General features: G+C 45.7%; 1 protein-coding gene across 7 annotated transcripts; it reads right to left on the reverse strand.

Moving 5' to 3' along the window:
* Positions 1–60: 60 nt before the first annotated feature.
* Positions 61–19,319, reverse strand: LOC309345827 (RH-like protein). Of its 7 annotated transcripts, none has more exons than XM_081869250.1 (13): positions 19,031–19,261; positions 18,624–18,743; positions 16,613–16,679; positions 15,898–15,926; positions 15,451–15,637; positions 13,013–13,163; positions 11,617–11,764; positions 5,826–5,992; positions 4,906–5,043; positions 3,769–3,899; positions 2,810–2,889; positions 1,558–1,631; positions 61–1,369 (listed from the first exon to the last, which is right to left on the reverse strand). In XM_081869250.1, coding segments are annotated over exons 2-13 (1,200 nt in total). In that variant the 5' UTR covers positions 18,625–18,743; positions 19,031–19,261; the 3' UTR covers positions 61–1,342. The 7 variants fall into 7 exon arrangements, with proteins under 7 accessions (XP_081725376.1, XP_081725378.1, XP_081725377.1 ...); XM_081869252.1 differs by having other exon boundaries at positions 19,096–19,259; XM_081869251.1 differs by lacking the exon at positions 18,624–18,743.
* Positions 19,320–19,607: the final 288 nt, after the last annotated feature.

Below are 19,607 nucleotides of genomic sequence, written 5' to 3' on the forward strand. Positions count from 1 at the left end.
TCCTTTGTTGTGCATACAGTTGATCTGTACTGAAGCTGAAGTAATTTAGTGAGTCTTGGGTGGGGGAAGGCAAAACAACACATTTATTGAATGCAATTCAGAAATCAAAGTTAGAGAGGTCACACTCATTCACACAAGTGCCACTGGGATATTTAGCGAGAATGGGTGCTCTCTCTGATGGTCAGCCTAGAAAGCAGAATGATGGGCAGGTGGAGCTAAGCAAGATGGAAGCTTCTACTGATCCTAGGGGTGCAGAGGTCTTGCCCACAAATGGGTCCCTCTAGCTGGAGTTCTTACACATTTTCTGCCTGGATCTGAGCTGCTGCTTTTGTACCTTGCAAGGTTATCTAGTGCATGACAGGCTGATTTGCACCATAGGAACCAATTATTAGGCTGCTTTTTTCTGGGGGAGACTTAAGTACCAGGTGTGAGGAACTTTGGGCCTTCCAGATGTTGCTGAACTACAGCTCCCACCATTCCTAGCCCTTGGCCATGCTTGCTAAGACTGATGGGAGCTGTAGTTTATTAACATCTGGCAGGCCAAAGGTTTCCCACACCTGAACTATTAACTGAAATGTTACCATGCTTCTGAAGTTTCTGCTGGGCCTGTGACTTCCAAGTATGATGGCTCTTGTCTTGTTACTGGTGGCTTTATGGTGGTGCTGTAGAGGCAGTGTTCTAACATTCAGTTTGTGATAGTAAGCAGCAGTTCATTCCCCATGCTGACTTCATTGCTTTAGTATTTTTCAGCTGGAGTCACAATCCACTTAGGCCATTTATGCACAGGGTTAATTGGGACATTAAAGGCAGTGGTAGCAGTAAGAAAGATGGTAGGCATATGGGGATATAAAATTACAACTGTGGAGGCATAGCATATTATAAAATACTTAGCTCCATATATCACACTGTACACTTGTACAACTTTTCCACATTACCAATCACTCCCTTGCAAGGTGCAACAGCTGAAAGTGCACCACCTAGAAAATGCCCCCAGAATCCTCTGCCAGGTGGCAAGAATTTTACAACAGACAACTCAGTGTGGAAAATTTTTAAAACCACTGCATTTAAGGTGCTGGCAGGGGGAGGTCAAATGAGGTAAAATCCACATTTAATACGCACCCCCCCCCCAACAAAATCCTCAGCATTTTGCAGGTTCAGCTCTAAATAGTATGCCTTAGAGAAAAGAAGGCGGTTGGCAGCCTCCTTAATGAAGCAGTAATGTAGTTCATTCAGTCTTGCAAACAAATGGTTCCTACGAAAAGGTTACACAACTTCTGGTGGCTTTAATGGCAGATCGACAAAATCTTCCACAACTAGTTTACTGCAGTCTTGATGCCTGTATTCAATATCCAGCAGCTAAATGTGGAAACTAAAAACAAAGAAACATTATTGAATTTTTCTATGAGGAAAGGTTATAACATCTAAGGCTTTTAAGTTTAGAGAAAAAGTGGGTAAGAGGGGGCACGGTAGAGGTTTATAAAATTAAAAACGGCATGGAAAGTGGATAGAGAACAGTTAGCACAGTGACTAATAGCTAGTGTGAAATTAAAAACTTACCTCCCAAAAAGCTTGATCATCAAAATACTTTGTTATAGGAGGTGTTTTCCAGAATTCAAAAGTTAGTAAGAAACCTAAGACATTGGGAAAAGAATGCAAAACATGTACTGAAAAGTGACAAACTTTTCCCAAAATACCTTTCACTGTACCCTCTAAGGCCCCATATGCACTAAACACGGAAAGCAGTATGATACAACTTTAAATAGTAATGGCTCCCCCCGAAGAATCCTGGGAACTGTAGTTTGGTAAGGGTGTTGAGAGTTGCTAGGAGATGCCTGTTCACCTCAGAGTTGCAACTCTCAGAGCAGTTTAACAGTCAATCTCTCCTCCCATGGAACTCTCGGAATTGTAGCTCTGTGAAGGGAATAAGGGTCTCCTAATTGTACTCAGCATCCTTAAGAACCTAGAGTTATGAGGATTATTTGGAGAAAGCCATTATTGTTTAAAGTGGTATGATACCACTAAACACATAACTTGGGCCTAAGTTCACAATTGAAGCACATCCTCCAACCGTAGCTATTTGACAGTTGGAACACTAGTTTTTCGCTTGATAGACCTGTATGAACATATATGGAGGAATTACAACTTTAAAATTATAGGCTTGCATCCCCTAGGCCCATTAAATAAATGAGGCAGGTAAGTGATGTCTCTCTTAAGCCTAAAGTGTGGCATAGGCTGTGTACACACCAGAGCATTAACATGCACATAGGCCACACAGATCCAAGTTTACCATGTGGCACTTTAGCGCATATTCATCCACACATGAGTGCTTTCAGTTAAATTCTTTTCCCATCTACACTAGTGGGTGGTGCTTGATGGGGTATATTATCACTCAGTTTGATCCAGGGCAAATTCTCCTGCTTCTTTGTTAGTTTCTACATCTACTGACATTATCAAGCATTCTTGAAGTTTTCTTTGCTTCCCAGTGGCGTAGTGTGGGTTGTCAGCACCTGGGGCAAGGCAAGTAATTTGCGCCCCCTAACCCGTGGATTTGCGCCCCCTAACCCTAACCCCCAGATGTTGTGCCCGGTGCGGCCGGCCCCCCCTGCACCCCCCACGCTACGCCACTGTTGCTTCCTTCCTCCTCTGCTACTCCACATATCCAGTGGATCATCCCGTCTAGCCCCTTGCTTGGTGCAGCATTGAGAAGGTACAATGTGTGTCCATTGAGCAATCAGACACCAGTAGCATTCAAGGAAGGGAGAGGCTTTAGCTCCATAGAAAATCACAAAGAGTGTTTGCGATAACAGACCTGTAATGAGTCCAGCCATCAGACCCAGGGAAATGATCGCGCAGGATGCACCAAGTTCAGTCAAAGCCAAATAACCCATTCTGAAAATCACAACAACAAAAACCATTCACAAACCAGTAAATACTTTACCACTTATTCAGTGCTACAGTCTTGGTGTTTTTCCATAGGCCTTACACTCTGTTATTGATGGGGGAGAATTCCTTGTGATCCACAATTCATATAATATGAAGTGATTTAATTTGCATTTCCAAACACATTTGCATGAATCAAAACATAACCATTCTTTGACATTTGCACTTCTCTGAATTTTGCTATGCTGCTATCCCAGCAAGCATGCGCTTAAAAAACTATATAAGGAATGAGTGTGCCTAAAACTGTATATACAAAAATGCAACACATTAGAGAAAATGGTTTGCAAACATGTTACATTAGGCAAAATTGCATACAAAATATGTAAGGGGCAATGTGTGATCTGATGCTGGCAGTTTTTTGTGAAGACTATCACAAACTGCAGCCACCTGGACCAAAGAGAAAATTAAAGGAACAAAATTTAGAAGATTAATCCTTCCTTACTATCTCTGTCTGCTGTTTTTAAACTTTCTCTATGTAGAGAGCCCTTTTCACACCAGCTGATCTTACAAAGAGCTCCTTCACAATTGCCATTGAACCACAGGACACTACAGAGAAACTGGAGGGCACACACTTCAAGTGTATTACTACTGACCAAGATCTTTCCACTGACTTGTTTGAATTGAATTTTTGCTAGATAATGTCCAGTACTACAGTGGATAGTATTTCCTCCCCCCCCCCTTACCTTTAAAACTTTTTAAAATAAAACCCTCAAGGTGGTGCAAGGTTTCTGTCTACAGCTTTCTGTCTACACACTTCCTGGCGGGGCCTAATAACTATCTCTTGAAAAGTTCAGAAGAGATAACATTTGAGAGAGAGGTTCCACCTACCCTTCTAGGTCTTCCTGGCTGTTTATTAGGATAAGAATAATGCGAGTGATCCCTCCAATCAAACTGGGCAGGCCAAACGTGTAAAGAACTCCATGGGTATCATGAATCCTGAGCGCTGGTTCCAGGCGCTTCTGAGTTTGATGGGAAGGGTACATGTGAAAAACACAAATGCTGTGTAAACACCATAAATTCAAAGCACATTTCAATCTTGCAACTCCCCTAAAAGGAACTGTAATTTAATTTCACACAGCTGCAATTCCCAGCACCTTCAATAAACTTCAGTTCCCAAGAATCTTGGGCAGGGAGTAGTTTAAATGTATGGGATATGTGCAGCCAAAGAGTCGTGTGAATAACCTTGAACACTGCAAATCAGAAGGTAGCTGTTGAAGGGCTTGTGGGCTGGCTATAAACAGGACTGTCTTGTCTGCCACAATGCCATGGAAGCACAGAGAGCGGGACAGTGCTTAGCAGTAGATAAGGAAGGTTCAGTTTCTGGCATTAAGTAACTTAGAGCAACAAGACTGGAAAAGACTAGCATATGTTGAAAAAGACCCAAGAGAGTTTGTGTGGTATAGTGGTTTGCAGCCAGACCAGGACCAAGAAGACCAAGGTTCAAATCCTCAGTCAGCTATGAAGCTCACTGGGCCAGCCACAGTCCCTCAGCCTATCCTACGTCACAGCATTGATGTGAGTATAAAACGGAGAAGGAGGAATACCATTTATGCCATTTTGACCTCCTCAGAGGAAAGGTGGGATATAAATGTAATAATAAATAAAATGGATAGGGTTTCATAACCAAAAGAGTCAAGGATTCCCCAACTGCTCTGTAAGATGACATGTGCAGGTCTCCTTGGGGCTGGCCCTACCATTAGGCAATGTGAGGAAGCTGCCTCCAACAACAGATGCTTCAGAGACAAGAACTTTAAGCACCATCCCACTAAACCTGCCTGCTGCTCTCAGATGAAGATGAGGCTCGGTCTTATCACCACTGTTGAAATGAGAGTTAACTGCCAAACTGACTGGCTTTTACACAAGGAATGGGGGAGGCGCCATTTTGCCCTTTGCCTCAGGGAAAAAAATGCCCGCTCCTCCTTGCCCACAATCTAAAATGGGATGGTTCAAAATGGGAACTGTTACCTGTAAAAAGGCAAAGCCAAGTACAGAGCCTGCCCCAGCTGCCAGACCTAAAGTCATCGCAATCCAAGGGTATTGGATGATGGAAACTGAGAAGCCAACAGCAACCCCACCAGCCAGAGTGGCATTCTGGATGTGGGCCTGTAGAACAAGCAAAAGAAGAAAGTGAGGAATGAAAAAAGTTGGCTGGAAACGTTTTACTGGTGAAAAACGCTGGTGTGTGGGTGGGTGTGTAGATGTTTGTGTGGGTGCATGTCTTGAACCAGGATTACCAGCAGCCAGGCACCAGTTAGGCTGCAGAACCAGCCTGTCCACCATATACCAGCAAATTCAAGTTGCGCAGTTCTAGCTGACCATTAGGTCTTGTGCAACAAGCAAGTTTCCCCAGAAGATCAGACTTTCTGCAATAAGGAAAGTGATGGGGACCTGCACTGGAAGTGTGAGACGGGCACTTGCTTTGATGCACGCATTCTCCAGTCTCCACGCAAGCAACTGAGAGGGAATGCTCATTAAAAAACCAATGAAAGCAAATATGCAAGCAAATCAGGATGATTTCTCAATAAATAGGTTGCTTGGAAGTGCAAGTATCTCTCTTCCGCCTGTCTCTCTAGTTAGGAGAAAGTCCCTCTAGAACAGGGGCCTGCAAACTTTTTCAGCAGGGGACGGGTCCACTGTCCCTCAGACCTTGTGGGGGGCTGGACTATATTTTTTTTGCGGGGGGTGAACGAATTCCTATGCCCCACAAATAACCCAGAGATGCATTTTAAATAAAAGGACACATTCTACTCATGTAAAAACATGCTGTTTCCCGGACCGTCCGCGGGCCATATTTAGAAGGTGATTGGGCCAGATCCGGCCCCCGGGGGGCCTTAGGTTGCCTACCCATGCTCTAGAAAGTTAGAGAACAGAAACTTCTAACTTACCATGTGGAACGTCCCATCACTACTGGTAGCCTTCGAGAACGCAAATGCGGCCACAGCACTTGTAGCCATTGCAAAATAGGTGTTGTAAATGGCAACCATTTTTTCCTCTTCATTCTCTAGCGGCAGAGCATTGAAGCTGGGCCAGAACGTCCAAAGGAAGAGAGTACCTAGTGAACACCCACACACAAAAAGAATAATTAGTGCCCTCTTGAACCCATTAAATACTTGCTTTTGTTGAAAGTGACAGGGTGCAACTCAGCTTGCACTGTATCGGCTAATGTATCTGCATGAGAAAAGGTAGATAGAGGAACTTCCAGGCTTCCTAGTTTGTCCTGCTTGTGCCTGACCTGTTGATCTTCCTGCAGGTAATCTTATGATTGCAGACCTCACTTCCTCCTCACCGTCCCCCTTCTTCTCCAAGACCCCATATGAGAACAGATTTATTTTGAGATTTGTCCTGTTGAGATGCCAGAGCAAGCGTGGCTCAATTAGCCAGGGAGAACTAGGATCTTTCCTATCAAACACATATTTCCAACAATAAACATTAGCTTTGTTACTTTCCTAAACCTGGAGTCCCAATGAGATTGTATCTAGCGTACAAAGAGAGCTCCTCCAACGGGCATTCCATGTTGAGTTAAGACTCTGCTAAGCATTCAACTCCAAATGCTCACAGACTGGGCAGCTGGACCTGAACTAGAACCAGGAAGGCTTGGGCTTGGATTGGTAGGCCCCAATACAAGAGGAAGAAGCAAAAGAGAAGGGAAAGCCTGAACGATGGGAACTGGGGTTTAGTGGAGGGGGCTGTCTGTGCCTTGACTTCAGCCACTTTAGAAGAGAGAGGAGGAATGCTGGCTCCCCACCCCCAGACCTTCCAGCAGAGCAGAACGCCTCTGTGGAGACAATGGGCAGCCGAAGGGGGAGGCAGCTCAGGAGGGGGCTGCAATTGATCAGGCACCTGAACGGGAGGGTGCTGTATTGTTGCCTAGAACCAGGAGCTGCCTCCACGGATGGGAGAAGACCCACCAACCCCAAAGCAGCATGCGGTGGCAATCCCAATTTCTGCAAAGTGATCGAGCCCCACCAGTGAGTGCACCGCGTCACATCTTCAAAAGCTTGGTAGGTGGGGGAGTGGCAACTATTGGGGCATCTTCACTGCTTCCATCCAGTTCTGACTTTACTGCCCGACAGGGTCGTCTTAAGCATATCCCCGGCGACATGGTGCAAAGATCCCACCAGCAGAGCCCCCCCCCCACCCATTTCCCAGAGTTGTCAACCTTTTTTTAAGGGGGGGACTCCGAAGTTGTTGACTTTTTTTAGGAAAGGCTGCTCCCGCCCTCGCACTGCTGCCCTGTGCTACTCGCACGCGGCCAGGCATAGGCTCCCACAGTGGGATCATGGTGTGGGGCTGGGCACCCGGGTGGCACGGGAGGCAGGCGGGGGTCTCATCCAGGGGCAGGGACAGGTGACGTGAGCTGGGCCGTCCGTGTTGCCCCAGCGGAGAAGCACACACACTCAGCCACAGTCTCGCCGTCCTTGCTTGGGGAGGGAGGGAAGGAGAAAGTGTGACTGGGGGGGGGATTGGGCAGGGGAAGGAAACACAGTCCGTGTGAAGGCGTGCAGAGGTGGTGGAGGGCAGTGGGAGGAGGCAGGCTCCGTGCAAGGGGGTGGAGAAGAGGGGAAGGAGGGAGGGGCGCTGGGGGCAGCAGTTGCAGCGTATAGCCTCGAGCGCGGGGGTCTTTCAAGGTAGAGTGGACGGGGGGGGGGGGAGCGGTGGTAGAGTCATGTTTATTATGCGCAAAGCTTGGGATGCAAGCACACACCACGCAGCCGAGGAGGTGGTGTGTCGCTTAACCAGTGGAGAGAGCTCCGGACTGCAGGAAAGCATCTGGAGCCTTCCTGCCTCCGATGGGTGCAGGAGGCTCGCAGGCACAAAGCCCCCGCTCCACCTCGCTTACCTCCCCACTCTCCCCTCCCCGAACTCTCTGCCTGGCATCCTCTACTGCTTGGCGCCCTGGCTCGCTGCGCCACTACGCCCAATGCTAAAGACGTCCCTGCTGCCCGATTCCTGCACTCCTGAATCATGGCTCTTGAACTCTGGGCCTGCTGCTGAGCCTGTACCATTATGTGCCTGAATAAAGATCCCTTCCATACCTACACATTAGTGCATCTGTTTGCATGTATTGGCTGTGAGCCAGGACAGCTTCAACCAGATTGACCTGTGCTGCCAATGTCCCCCCAGCCTGAGGATGTAGCACTGCCATCCTCAGACTCAGAGGTCTCTATCGCAAAGGCCCTTGTGAGACCAGAGTCTTCCCTGCTCTGGTGGAGCAAAAGAGTGATTAGGCTGCCTAGGGCCCTTTAACTGGTAAGTCGCTTTACAGCAAGGGCAGGGCTGCAATATAGATGCACCTGCTGTGGTTATTTTGAGCTCAGTCCTCATTTGATGGCTGCTGAAGCAACATCATAGTGCTGCTCTCCTACAGAGCAGCTTGAGCTTTACATCCAGCCATAGCCCTGTCTTGCACCAATGGATGGGTGAATCTGTCCATTGCAGTTTCTCTCGGTTTCTTGTTTTTCTGAACTTAAATTCAGTTCTCCACATGTATGCAGAAATTTGAATTTAAAGAAGAACAGCCGCAGAATTCCTGCAGGCTCTTTCTCAGAAACAATGCACAATCTGAAGGAGGACTTCCTGCATTTATTATTTTTTTTACATTTATATTCCAAGTTGTTTTCCTTCATGGAGCCCAAGGCAGTGTAAACAAAGTTCCCAGGAAGTCACCCATCCAAGCACAGACCGTGCCTAGACCAACTTAGCTTCAACAAGGTAGTGGTCTCATGTGACCATCCCCAGAGGCACTATGTTGCCTTTGGTCCAGCAGTCCTTCCCAACACCCCAGGAGTGGAGCAAGAAATGTGCAACGATTTGTTTACCACTACTGCTTTGGGCATTAAACAAACAACAGAAAAACCTATATAGTATTCAAGATTCAGCCTATCAATCACCCTGCACATGGCAAAACAAACACTGAGCCAAGAAGAGATGTAACTGGATCTCCCACTGAGGTATTATGTTTGCAAGGAAACAACAGGTGCGTGTTGCTTGTAATTTATTGCAGCCACGGGAGGCAGGCGGGGATCTGTCTGCAATAACCGCAGTGAAGAGTTGACCACCAAGGAAATTCCATGCCTATCAGCAAGTTCAAGACAAGTGTCAGGCTCAGAAGCTGCAGCTTAAAGTACTAGCAACAGAATCTCCCGTGTTCTTCCTCTGTCAAGCTGCTCCTCTAACCCAGGGATGGAGAACCTTTTCCAAACTCATGGCAGCATTCCCACCTGGGCAGAAGTGGGTGGAGTCGCCACAACAGCTTTCCAGCAGTAGTGTCACTGCTGTTTACGAGGAGAGGGACAGGAGAGATAGAGATGTTTAAAAAATGAAACAGGAGTGGAAATGTTCGCCTATTCATCCCATGTCTGAAACGGAAATCAATCAAGTAAACACGACTGATATCTACTGTTTTTGCTCTCAGCCCATCAACAATATGTGACTAATTAATTTGCATGGTGCTTCCCTTGCGTTGAAATGAACAGGGTGGAATAACATAAACTACGTAATTAATTACGTAAGTTTTGCAATTTCGCCACAGTAAAACATGACATAAATCACGTAATTTTGGGCAGAAGGTAAACTGCAGCAGAACAGAAACAGAGCTGCTGTGTTAGAAACTGAGATATGAAAGCTAGGAGCTAAATGACACCTTAATCCTAGGTTATGGGTGCAACAACGGAATGTCTAGGCGCACTTTTTTAATAACAAGAATAGAAAGCTGAAAATGAATGAACTGCAGCTAAAAATATTATGTTCGTTTTTCCCATGACATGGTCTAGTCCTTCCTCTGCCCACCTCCCCAATATTTTTAAGAGGGTCTCTTCTCCAGTCTTCAGAGAGTAGCTGGAAAAGGGTGTAATGGGAGGCGATGCCTTCTTGCATCCCCATGGAGGGGTTGGGGCTGTGCCACACAGTGGCGGAAGCACCAAGATTGCCTCCACTGGTGGGCCATGCAGCCCTGACTTTAACCCTCTCAGCTTGAGGCTGCAATGCTGTTGCTGGGAGGTTATTGCTGCAGCTCCACCCCTCTGGGCGAGCACAAAATAACTGCCATGGGTAGCAAAAGAAGAGATGCTGGTCCTTTGCACAAGCGAGTACTGTGCTCGTGGCACTTTTATCAATATGCAAATACTGACACCTCATTTTTACAAAAAGAAAAAAGCCATCATCATCATCATTATTATTGCCATATACATTAATTTTCCAGGATAGCATAAAACAGCCTAACACAAGTGATGATGCATATTTCAGCAACATGGCCCTCAATGATTCTGCTCCAATTGTTTTTTGGAGAGGGAAATTTTCACCTAATCACAAGTTACACACACGACTTTTGGCAACCTGGGCCTGTGGGATGGGCGGTTCCCTACACCAAACACTGTTCTGCTATGCAAAAGGCATGCTTATCTGTATAAGCAGAAGGAAATGTCTCTGAGACCCAACCTCACTCTAACACACGCGCCACCCATTAATGTTGTAGCACCAATCAAGCCATGACTCTCTGGCCAGCAGAGAAATATGGAGAGACTGGAACTGCACTTTACAGCTCAATTAGCAGTGCATGTCACTTCTGCCAATTAAAAAAAACCTCTGGTCTTTCTGGGCTTTCTGGCACTTTTCCTTGCAGGCTTCTTGTCTCTCTGTGTCATTCTATAAGACTGTTTCCATAAAGGTTCAGCCTGAAGAGCACATACAAATGTGTTTGTATTTATTACACTGAATCTGGCTCTTCAAGCTGAAGGCAATATCAGATCACTTTAAACAGCCATGGATTCCCCCAAAGAATCCTGGGAAGTGTAGTTTGTTAAGGGTGCAAGGAGTTACGTGACCCCCACTGTCCTCACAGACCTACAACCTCCAGAGTGGTTTAATCCCTCTTCCCAGGAAACTCTAGGGACTGCAGTTCTATGAGGAGAATAGGGGTCTCCTAACAATTCTTGACATCCTTAATGGTGAAGAAGACTGGCCAGGTGGCAAGCTTTCCTGCTCAATTTGCTGCCCAGGTGCTGCCGATGGGCAACTTCAAGGCCCCTCCGTAGGTTTCTTTCTCTTTAAACTAGACAGCCCTTCAAACAAAGGACTCCTTCAAACAGATGGCTGTAAAAGCAGGACGCATGGTCACTTTACCCCCAGGCAGATGCCCCAGAAAGATATCCATGATATCAAAAGCTGTTGAGAGATCCAGAAGAACCAAGAGATAGGCTTAGTGCGAGGCAAAAGTCATCCGCCAAGACAAATACAGTTCCAGAACTGGGTCTGAACCCAGATTCCATATAGTCACAGCCATGTACATGCCATACATTTAATGCACCGCCCCTACCGAATCCTGAGAAGTGCAGCACCCTTAAACTACAGTTCTGATGATTGGGGGGGGGGAGTTGGGATGTGCTTTGAATGCGCTTGAGATCTATAGTGTGTATGCAGCCTGAGTTTCATTTAAGAACACTTGAAGTTGAGTCACCAGAACTATACACACACCAAATATTGTCAGATCTTTGTTGAAATCAAACTCAGAAGTCAAATGCTAGCTGCTGAATAATGTATCCTACTATGTCAAATGCCACATTTCAACATCAACATCCACTGGGGAAAATTTCTCAAAAGATATTTGTTTCAAGCTCCAGTAAAGAGATTTGTTTGACCTCCCACCCCTGCCTTAGGACACTGATGGAAACAGCTTACCCAGCATTGCAAACACATCAGAGGCAGGCTTTGATCTTTCTTTCTCAACTTTTGGGTGCAGTGAGGAATTGTAGAGGAACCCGGAGACAGTGAAGCCAAAAAATGCCCCAAACAAATGAACATGCATCAAGCTGATGTGGCTCTTAATCTGTAGACCACAAAAAAAAAAACAGTCACCATTTCAGGGTGGAATGTATTCTGTGGGGAACTGGATGCTGGAATGGACAGGACTTTAATCTGATTCAGCACAGCTCTTCTGTTAATATATATTATGTGGGAACTGCAATAAAAATGTTGCAGCGTGCTCCATGTGCCTGCCAGCCGGCCATCTTTGCCCTCTCCCATATCCTATTCCTCTCTCTGGTTTTCTGTTTTCCACCCCAACAGACCCACTGAGGCTGCTCCACCCTCACTTTGCAGGGTATTCCCCCTCTAAAATTATTTTGACTTCTGCAAACTCTGGGTCCCCCCACCCTGGCAAATCTGCATGGGCTGTGCTATTTTGCCTACCCACTCAGGGAACCGAGCTTAAAGTTAATATACAGGATTAGACAATGGTGTGGAAGAGGGTTCTCTATCAGTGGCACAATAGCTAAACAGAATCTCCATAGTTCAGAGCAGGGGTCAGGAACCTCTGGCTCACCAGGGGATCCAATTTGGCCCACGAGGCCATTTCCCCAAAGCCACACCCCTGTCAATCAGCTAACATCACTCATAACTTCAGGTGATGGGTGAAAATGCAGGGTTCAATTGTGCTGGGAACTGGCACACACATCCAAGGCAAGCAACCCTGGTTTGTTGGTTTGTTGGCAGGCATCAGCTGTGAGAGGGCCTGCTCATGATGGGGAGAGGAGAAAGAAGCCCTTGCCAACCCCATACTTGGTGCTTGGGGAACGCTGTGCAAGGGATTTTGACAGGTGAGCAGGACGACCCACCTATCAATCATGTGGTGCCATAATGACATCATGTGACTGACAGGTGGGTTGCCCCTGCCCACATGTCAAAGTTGGCCTATGGGGTGGAGCCAGATAAAGTTCCAGGGAAACAAGCCACTTGTTGCTGAGGGCTTCCCATTGGAGCTTCTTGCTGGCTGCTGGTGGGGTACAGGATGCTGGACTAGTAGTCCTCTGGTCTGATCCAGCGCCAAGGGTTGGTAATCAAAGCTACTAGAGGCCAGCAACCTTAAGTCTTATGACACAGAGAGCCACTCTCAAGAAAGGCTGCCTTGGCAGTTAATGCCAATTAGGGAAGATGGCAAAACAGGTCAGCTGTGCTTGACCTTCAGATACCCCAAAGGGACGGTTCCAGAGGGGGAAAGGCCTCTGGAAATGGGAAGCTGCCGCAGAATCACCCACCCCATGCCTTGTCTCAGTAGCAAAGCGGTTTCTATACATACCCCCAGAACATCCACAATGATCCATCTGTTCCCAGCGAAAACAGCCACCTCCACCATAGCCATGCAGATTAACTGCATCAGGTTGGCTTTGCCGAGGATCACGCCAGCTGAAATCAGCACCGCAGTAATACTCATAATGGCTGCCAAGATGCTTTGGAAAAAGAAAAAGGAGAAAGCAGTATTGTCTGTAGCATCATTTTAGAGTGCTGAAGAAGCCCCCTCCTCCAGATTGGGAGACTGGGTGGTATCCACAAATAGGATGTGCAGACAGAGTGGATATAGCCAACTAACTTGTTCCATCAGCACAAGCATCTCCGATTGTGCATCAAAATTTCCCCCTCTCCTCTCCCTACGCTTCCTGAACCTCCACAAATCTCTAGAGGATTTCATGAACTCCCATAACAGATTTAGGGGGCATGTAGGGGGAGAACGGGGGACGGGGTTCTCCTGCATGGAAGTTGTCATTGTTTTCTCTTCAAGCCCCTCCTGCTTCTAGGAAACAGTGGGGCAGGGGAAGGCAGGGATTTGACTGGCACACCCCACATCTCAGCAGCCTCTTCCTCCACTTCTGACAGGTTCTGTGCCCCCGCCTCTGCCTGCTCCAACTCTTCCTCTTCCCTGCCGCCCTGGTTCCTGCCTCACAGGTGGCACCAAACCCCATAAATCTCTGGCCCTATCTCCTGGGTCAGTCTCCAGTCCCCTTGCCTCTGCCACTCACTCGTCAGAGCCCTGACATGGCGCCTGGGATGACACACAAGAACGTCATCTAGAAGCAAAGCCAAGACTGCATTTTCTCCAGAAGTAGGGCTTTAATTATATGGACATTTATGGCAACTTAATAAATTAGTTGATTAATCCACCAAATTTCATACGATTAATCAATCTTTTTTATTACTCAGGTGACAGCTGGTCAGGCAATCTAATTGTTTAACCCATCTGCAATAAAATAAAACAAAACTTACATAAAACTCTGTGTGTATGTGTGTGAGAGAAGTATCCATAGCTGGGGAAATCTATTACAAGTGATAGTTTGCTCCTCCTGTTTCCCAATTAGCTAGAAACCTCTGGATTCTGCTTCCCAGGCCAGGGCCTCTACTGTCTATTGCAAGGGTGAGGAAACTTTGGCCCTTCAGATGTTGGTGAACTACAATTCCCATCAGACCCAGCAAGCATGGTGAGGGATGAGGGGAGCTGTACTTGAGCAACATCTGGAGGGCCAAAGATTCTCCACCCCATAGCTATTGGGTTTAGCTAGCCCTCCACTGGGCCTGTGTATTGATTTAGGCTGCAGATGGTCCACAGTAAATTCTGAGGAGTTTCACAAGCCTGCAAAAATTCTGAGTATCCAGAAACTGCCGAGGGTTTCACTAGGGGTGGCGCCAAATCTTTTCCTAAATGCCCTGGGTGCATCAGAGTCAGCAATGGATTCAGGGGAAATTGAATTGAAGGATGATCTGCATTACTGGCTGGATATTAATTTGAGGGAATAAATTAACTTTAGATGACTTTATCTGGATATGATTTGGGGACAAAGAATCGGGTACTCGAAGGAAAATTTAATTGATTTGGAGCAAGCTCTGTTGGGTAATGAACTGAAGAGGAAATTATTCGGGTTGATCTGCTGGGTTAACTAACTGACAAATGTATCTGAGGTGATTTGGATGAAAAACGCATTATCTCGCCTTCTGCGACTTTTAAATTTTAAATTTTGCATCTTTACATGTAAATTGGCATGTGCAAATTTTTCACAAATGTGCATCTATGAGTCTATACTGCAAATCTTGCAAGTACCAAACAATGCCCCCGAAGAACTGGTTTTTTTGCATTGCTTGCGTTGGCCTGAATGTTGAAGAATCATTTCATTTAAAGAAAAAAAAAAACACCAATAGAGATTTATGCTACAGGTGAGATGAAAAGAGCTGCAGATGCCTTGACAATAAGGTATAATACATTCACTACTCCACTCACTCAAACACTTATTTTCTAGCTTAGACTTTGCCAAACTAGCACCCTCCAGATGTTTTGGGCTCCAAGTCCCATCAACCCCAGTCCCAAACATCTGGAGGGTACCAGGCTCACAAAGGCTGCTCTAGCTAATAAATGCAGGTGTGTGTGGGTCTGTGTTTGGAGCACACCAGGAACGAAGACGAAGCACATCATTAAGAAAGGGAACAGGCTCATTCATTTTGAGTTCAGCCCCTTGATCGTTCTGGTTGCCCTCATAATAAACAGCTATGAGGATGGGAAGCCTAGCATTATTGTTTGCTCTGTGAATGAGAGGGGGGAGGGAGGGAGCGAGAGAGGGAATGAGAGAGAAGAGCAATATTTATTGGTCTCCAGCTGCCCATGTTTCAAAGAAACATTCTAAACTAAATCCATAAAGCCTCAGACATAGCAACTACTGGTCAAGGCAGGGCCCTGTAAAGCGTGTTATCTACCTTTGCAGATTTATCTTCACTTGCCCATCTGAGAAATGGAAAATGAAGCCATTCACGATCAAAGCCCACTGCACTCCAAGGGCTGCAAGGAAAAGGCTGAATCCAGTGCTGCTGAAGCCATATCTTCTCAGGAAGGCCAGGAGGAAGGCGAAGCCCAAGACCACCATGATGTTGACATCTTGAAATGCTGCGTGCAACAGAGGCCATTATTCATTTGTTATTTACATTTGTTTGTCACTTTTTACATGCGGACATAAACACACTCCAGATGTAACTCATCAAATACTAACACTACTTAAAATAATGCAATCAACTTATTCTCATTTGGGGGAAATCGAGCCTCACCCTTGGAGACTCTCCCCAGCCACTTAAGTATTTGCTCAATTAACCTACTAATTAAACAGAATAACACCTGCAACCCTAATTTCAATTAACAAGCAGGCTTACCTGGGTAGATCGCAAGGTCTTTTTGAACACTTTGATGGTCATATGAAAAGAAAAAGAAAAATATAAGGATGAAAGCAGCTTCCAAAAAGAAAATGAGCCCAGGCAGGCGAATCCGGAGACTTGGAGGATACTGAGAACGCATCGTGTGTCCATGAACTACAGCATTTCAAAATGGAAGTGGGTGTTAATTCCTTGAGTTAAAAGAGAGAAAGTAGCTGAGAAAGTCTGAATGTGATAGCCAGAAGGCATTAAGTCCTTATCTAATGCAGCCCAGGAGAGCAGGCCAATCTTCTGTTGCTGGGTATTTTGACTGCTGTGGGGTTGCCTTGTAATCTGAGGTTGTGGGATAAGGCTGTGCTAGAATGAGGGCTCTTTTGAGTGGTCAGAATTATTCCAGAGGAATTAACGACTAAGGTTCATTAATTTCAGTGAGTCTGAGCAGGGCTAGCACTGGATACATCCCAATAACTATTTGATATGGAAAAAACTTTCATGGCCCAGATGCATGGAGTGTGATGTTCAGTTTTCCAGTACAGTGGTATCTTGGTTTATGAACTTAATCCATTCCGGAAGTCCATTCTTAAACCAAAGCAGTCATAAACCAAGACATGCTTTCCCATAGCAGCAGGGGACTCAATTTACAAATTGAACACACTCAGGACGAAGTGGAACATGTTATGTTTCCAAGGCAAAGTTCACAAACCAAAACACCTACTTCTCAGTTTGCAGTGTTCTTAATCCAAGTTGTTCCGAAACTAAGCTGTTCTTAAGCCAAGGTACCACTGTAAAGAGAAAAGGTGTATATGTAAAGCTGGTGTTAAATGATAATGGAATAATAATACTGTAGTAGTAATAATAATAACAACAATAATTTATTACTCTGCCCATCTGACTGGGTTGCCCTTTGGGCAGCTTCCAACAGAATATAAAAAACATAACAAAACATCAGACATTAAAAACTTCCCAACGCAGGGCTGCCTTCAGAAAGTCGTATAATTGTTTATGTCTTTGACATCTGATGGGAGTCCAAAAGAACAAGCTTGCATCAAAATTGCATTGTCAGTCATTTGTGAACCGCTCTGAGATCTTTTGATGAAGGGCAATATATAAATATTTTTTTAAAAAAAAAGGTTAGTGCAAGGATTTCTGCTTGTGTAGCAGAATTCCCCACCCCCCTCATGAGCCCCTAAAACCTGCTCCGGGTGTTTCCCCAACCCTTTGAAGCAGATTTGGGGAAGCTGCTGAGCGCATGCAGACAGAAAAGAATTCCATTGCACAAATACTTGTGCTAATGGAATGGGGGCATTACATACTACCCACAATATGTGGTAATTGAACTGGACCTTTCATGTGCACAAAATGAGCTTTCATAGCAGCTGCAACTGTTGACAGCACAATCATCTTAGTATTGCTGAGTGAAGTGACAATTCAATTAAGATTGTAGGCACATGCAAGATGAGCACCCTGACCATTGATAACAGCAGTGATTGATGTCAGTAGAATCATCTTAGCATTCCTAAACAAATTAATACCTGTAGTGAGACTAGAAACCATTGTCTCTATTGAGAACGGAGTGAATATAATAGAAAGGTGAAGTAACAGGGGCACAATCCAGTGAGATGTTCTCTGGAGCAATCATGGGAAAATTGAAATGGGCAGCTCCCATCTGCTACTGCCATAAGCCTGGGCCAAGAAACCAGCTGGATGGGTGGGGACTGGCACTATCAGTGGGCTCTGCTTTCTGAGGATGCTGCATGCTGCCACAGGCCTTGGTATGTGAAATATACTCAGAGTCGCAAAGTGATTTCATGCTCTTTATTCAGCTCATGGTGGTGAGGAGGAATGAATGAATGTCCCCTCAAAGTATCTGCTTTATATACATTATTTACACAATGGGCTGCACATGATTGGCTAATTCCGGAATTCTACTGTAAGCCAATCAGGTTGTGGATTCACTTCAATCTGGAGCATGATTGGGTGGTTCCTGCCAACAGGTCTTGCTTCTCCTATAGCCACGGCCTTGGATTCCAGCAGAAATCTGGCATAGCCTTGTCTCCTAGCTGCACAGCCTGCTGGCTTCTACATTACCTACCACAATTCTGCCGTTGCATTTCTAACAACCAGAGTTTTGAGGTACATTCCTTATCTGACACAGAGCCACTTCCTTTGTTACCTTAATGGCTCATACTTAAGGTGGTCATTACCTCACCAGGGAGCTAGCCTGGCTATTCCAGGAACTGCATTCACGCTGGATCTAAGACTTGGAAGGGGGCTCAAGCATACAGCCTACCCTCTGCAAACTCATAACAGTATCCTTGTTTGAAGCAGAAACATTTCCATTTGTGTTATTGACTGTGAGCCATCTACAGACCCTTGAGAAAAGCTTCCCGGCCACTAAATAAATATTTTCATGATAATTAGCTTGTTTCTATTTTGTTCATACATGGGTTATTGGTTACTTTTCAGTATCTCACTCTTCTTCAGTCAAAGAACCCAAGGAAGCCTCTTATCTAGGCCTGGCTAGATTCAGACCTTCCGAGTTCCCTTAAAGCTGCTGTATCATTGGAAGGCCTTTTCTGTACTGATGCTGCCATAATCGACAAGTGGCAGCCCCTTCCACAGGGAAATCAAACTGTATTATTCTCCCCAAGTGTCTATAACATTCTTACAGGATGCAATCCTAGCCCCATTCACCTGGGAATAAGCCCCATTGAATTCAATGGGACTTTCTTTGTAAATGTTTTCAGGGTTGCAGTCTTAGTCTGGAGCTCAGCCGGCTATGAACTTCTTGGTTTTACTGTTGACTTATTACTGCTCTAACGATTGTTGTTGGCCACTTAGGGCAGCTCCATTTGCAGGAGGAAAGAGGAACATAAAAACTCATTAAAAAGGTTAAACAAGGTGCCTTCCCATGATGCAGTTCTTCTCTTCTTTCGAAGACGCTGCCACGTCCTAGGCATGTCTACTCAGAGGCGAGCACTGCTGTATTTAATGGGACTTACTTACCTCTAGAAAAGCATGAATAGGCATGCAGCCTTGTCGCTGAGTAGACATGCACAGAATAGGATCGGGCTGTCAAGCTGCGATGCTTTATAATCGCTTTCACATGCGAGGCAAACTGCATGGGACTTACTTCAAAGCAAAAAACGGTCAGGGCCTGGGGCATAACAGCATTTTCTCAACTGGCAAAATATTTACCCACATAACAAAACCTGGCTGGTAACTAGGAATACACCCAGCTCCTCCCTTGGCAGAGAGCAGCAGCTACTGCTGCTACCTTAACAAATGCCTATCAGGGGAGAAAGGTCTTCTTTGATTGGCCAAGACTCAGTTTCCCGTGTCACTTTACTTAGCCGTTACACCCAGTCTCACCTCTCACATTCTCTATTGGTCCTCCTTAACACCATTTATTCAAGTCAGAAATTGATTGGATACATAGCCTGTCAGTCAAGCTGGAGGGCGGGACTGTGAGCGAGCTGTGTTAGAATGCAGCGGGATCACCATTCTTTGCCTCTTTTTACCTTTGGTCCTTGGATTACGCGAGCCTTTTAGTCGGGGTTTTATTGGCCAGTAGCCCCGCCAATCAAATGATAGGGGCCCGTACCTAAATGTCAAAGCTAAAGGCGGGATACAAAAAAGCTCCTTTCTTTCATTGGGGGATAGCTAGGCTGCTCCTCCTACTTTGGTACCAACTATTCAACGACTGGGTA

Source organism: Podarcis erhardii, assembly GCF_964252035.2.
Source record: "Podarcis erhardii genome assembly, chromosome: 7".
NCBI lineage: Eukaryota > Metazoa > Chordata > Lepidosauria > Squamata > Lacertidae > Podarcis > Podarcis erhardii.

What these genes read in the sequence shown, in the direction of transcription:
- LOC309345827 (XM_081869247.1), bottom strand. Translation starts at nt 19,063, where the DNA reads ATGCCCCAGGCCCTGACCGTTTTTTGCTTTGAAGTAAGTCCCATGCAG. An exon ending in GTGAAGATAAATCTGCAAAG is followed by an intron (nt 13,164 to 15,450) that starts GTAGATAACACG and finishes CTTTTTCCAAAG; the next exon opens with CATCTTGGCAGCCATTATGA. An exon ending in GTGATGGGACGTTCCACATG is followed by an intron (nt 5,044 to 5,825) that starts GTAAGTTAGAAG and finishes CTTGTTCTACAG; the next exon opens with GCCCACATCCAGAATGCCAC.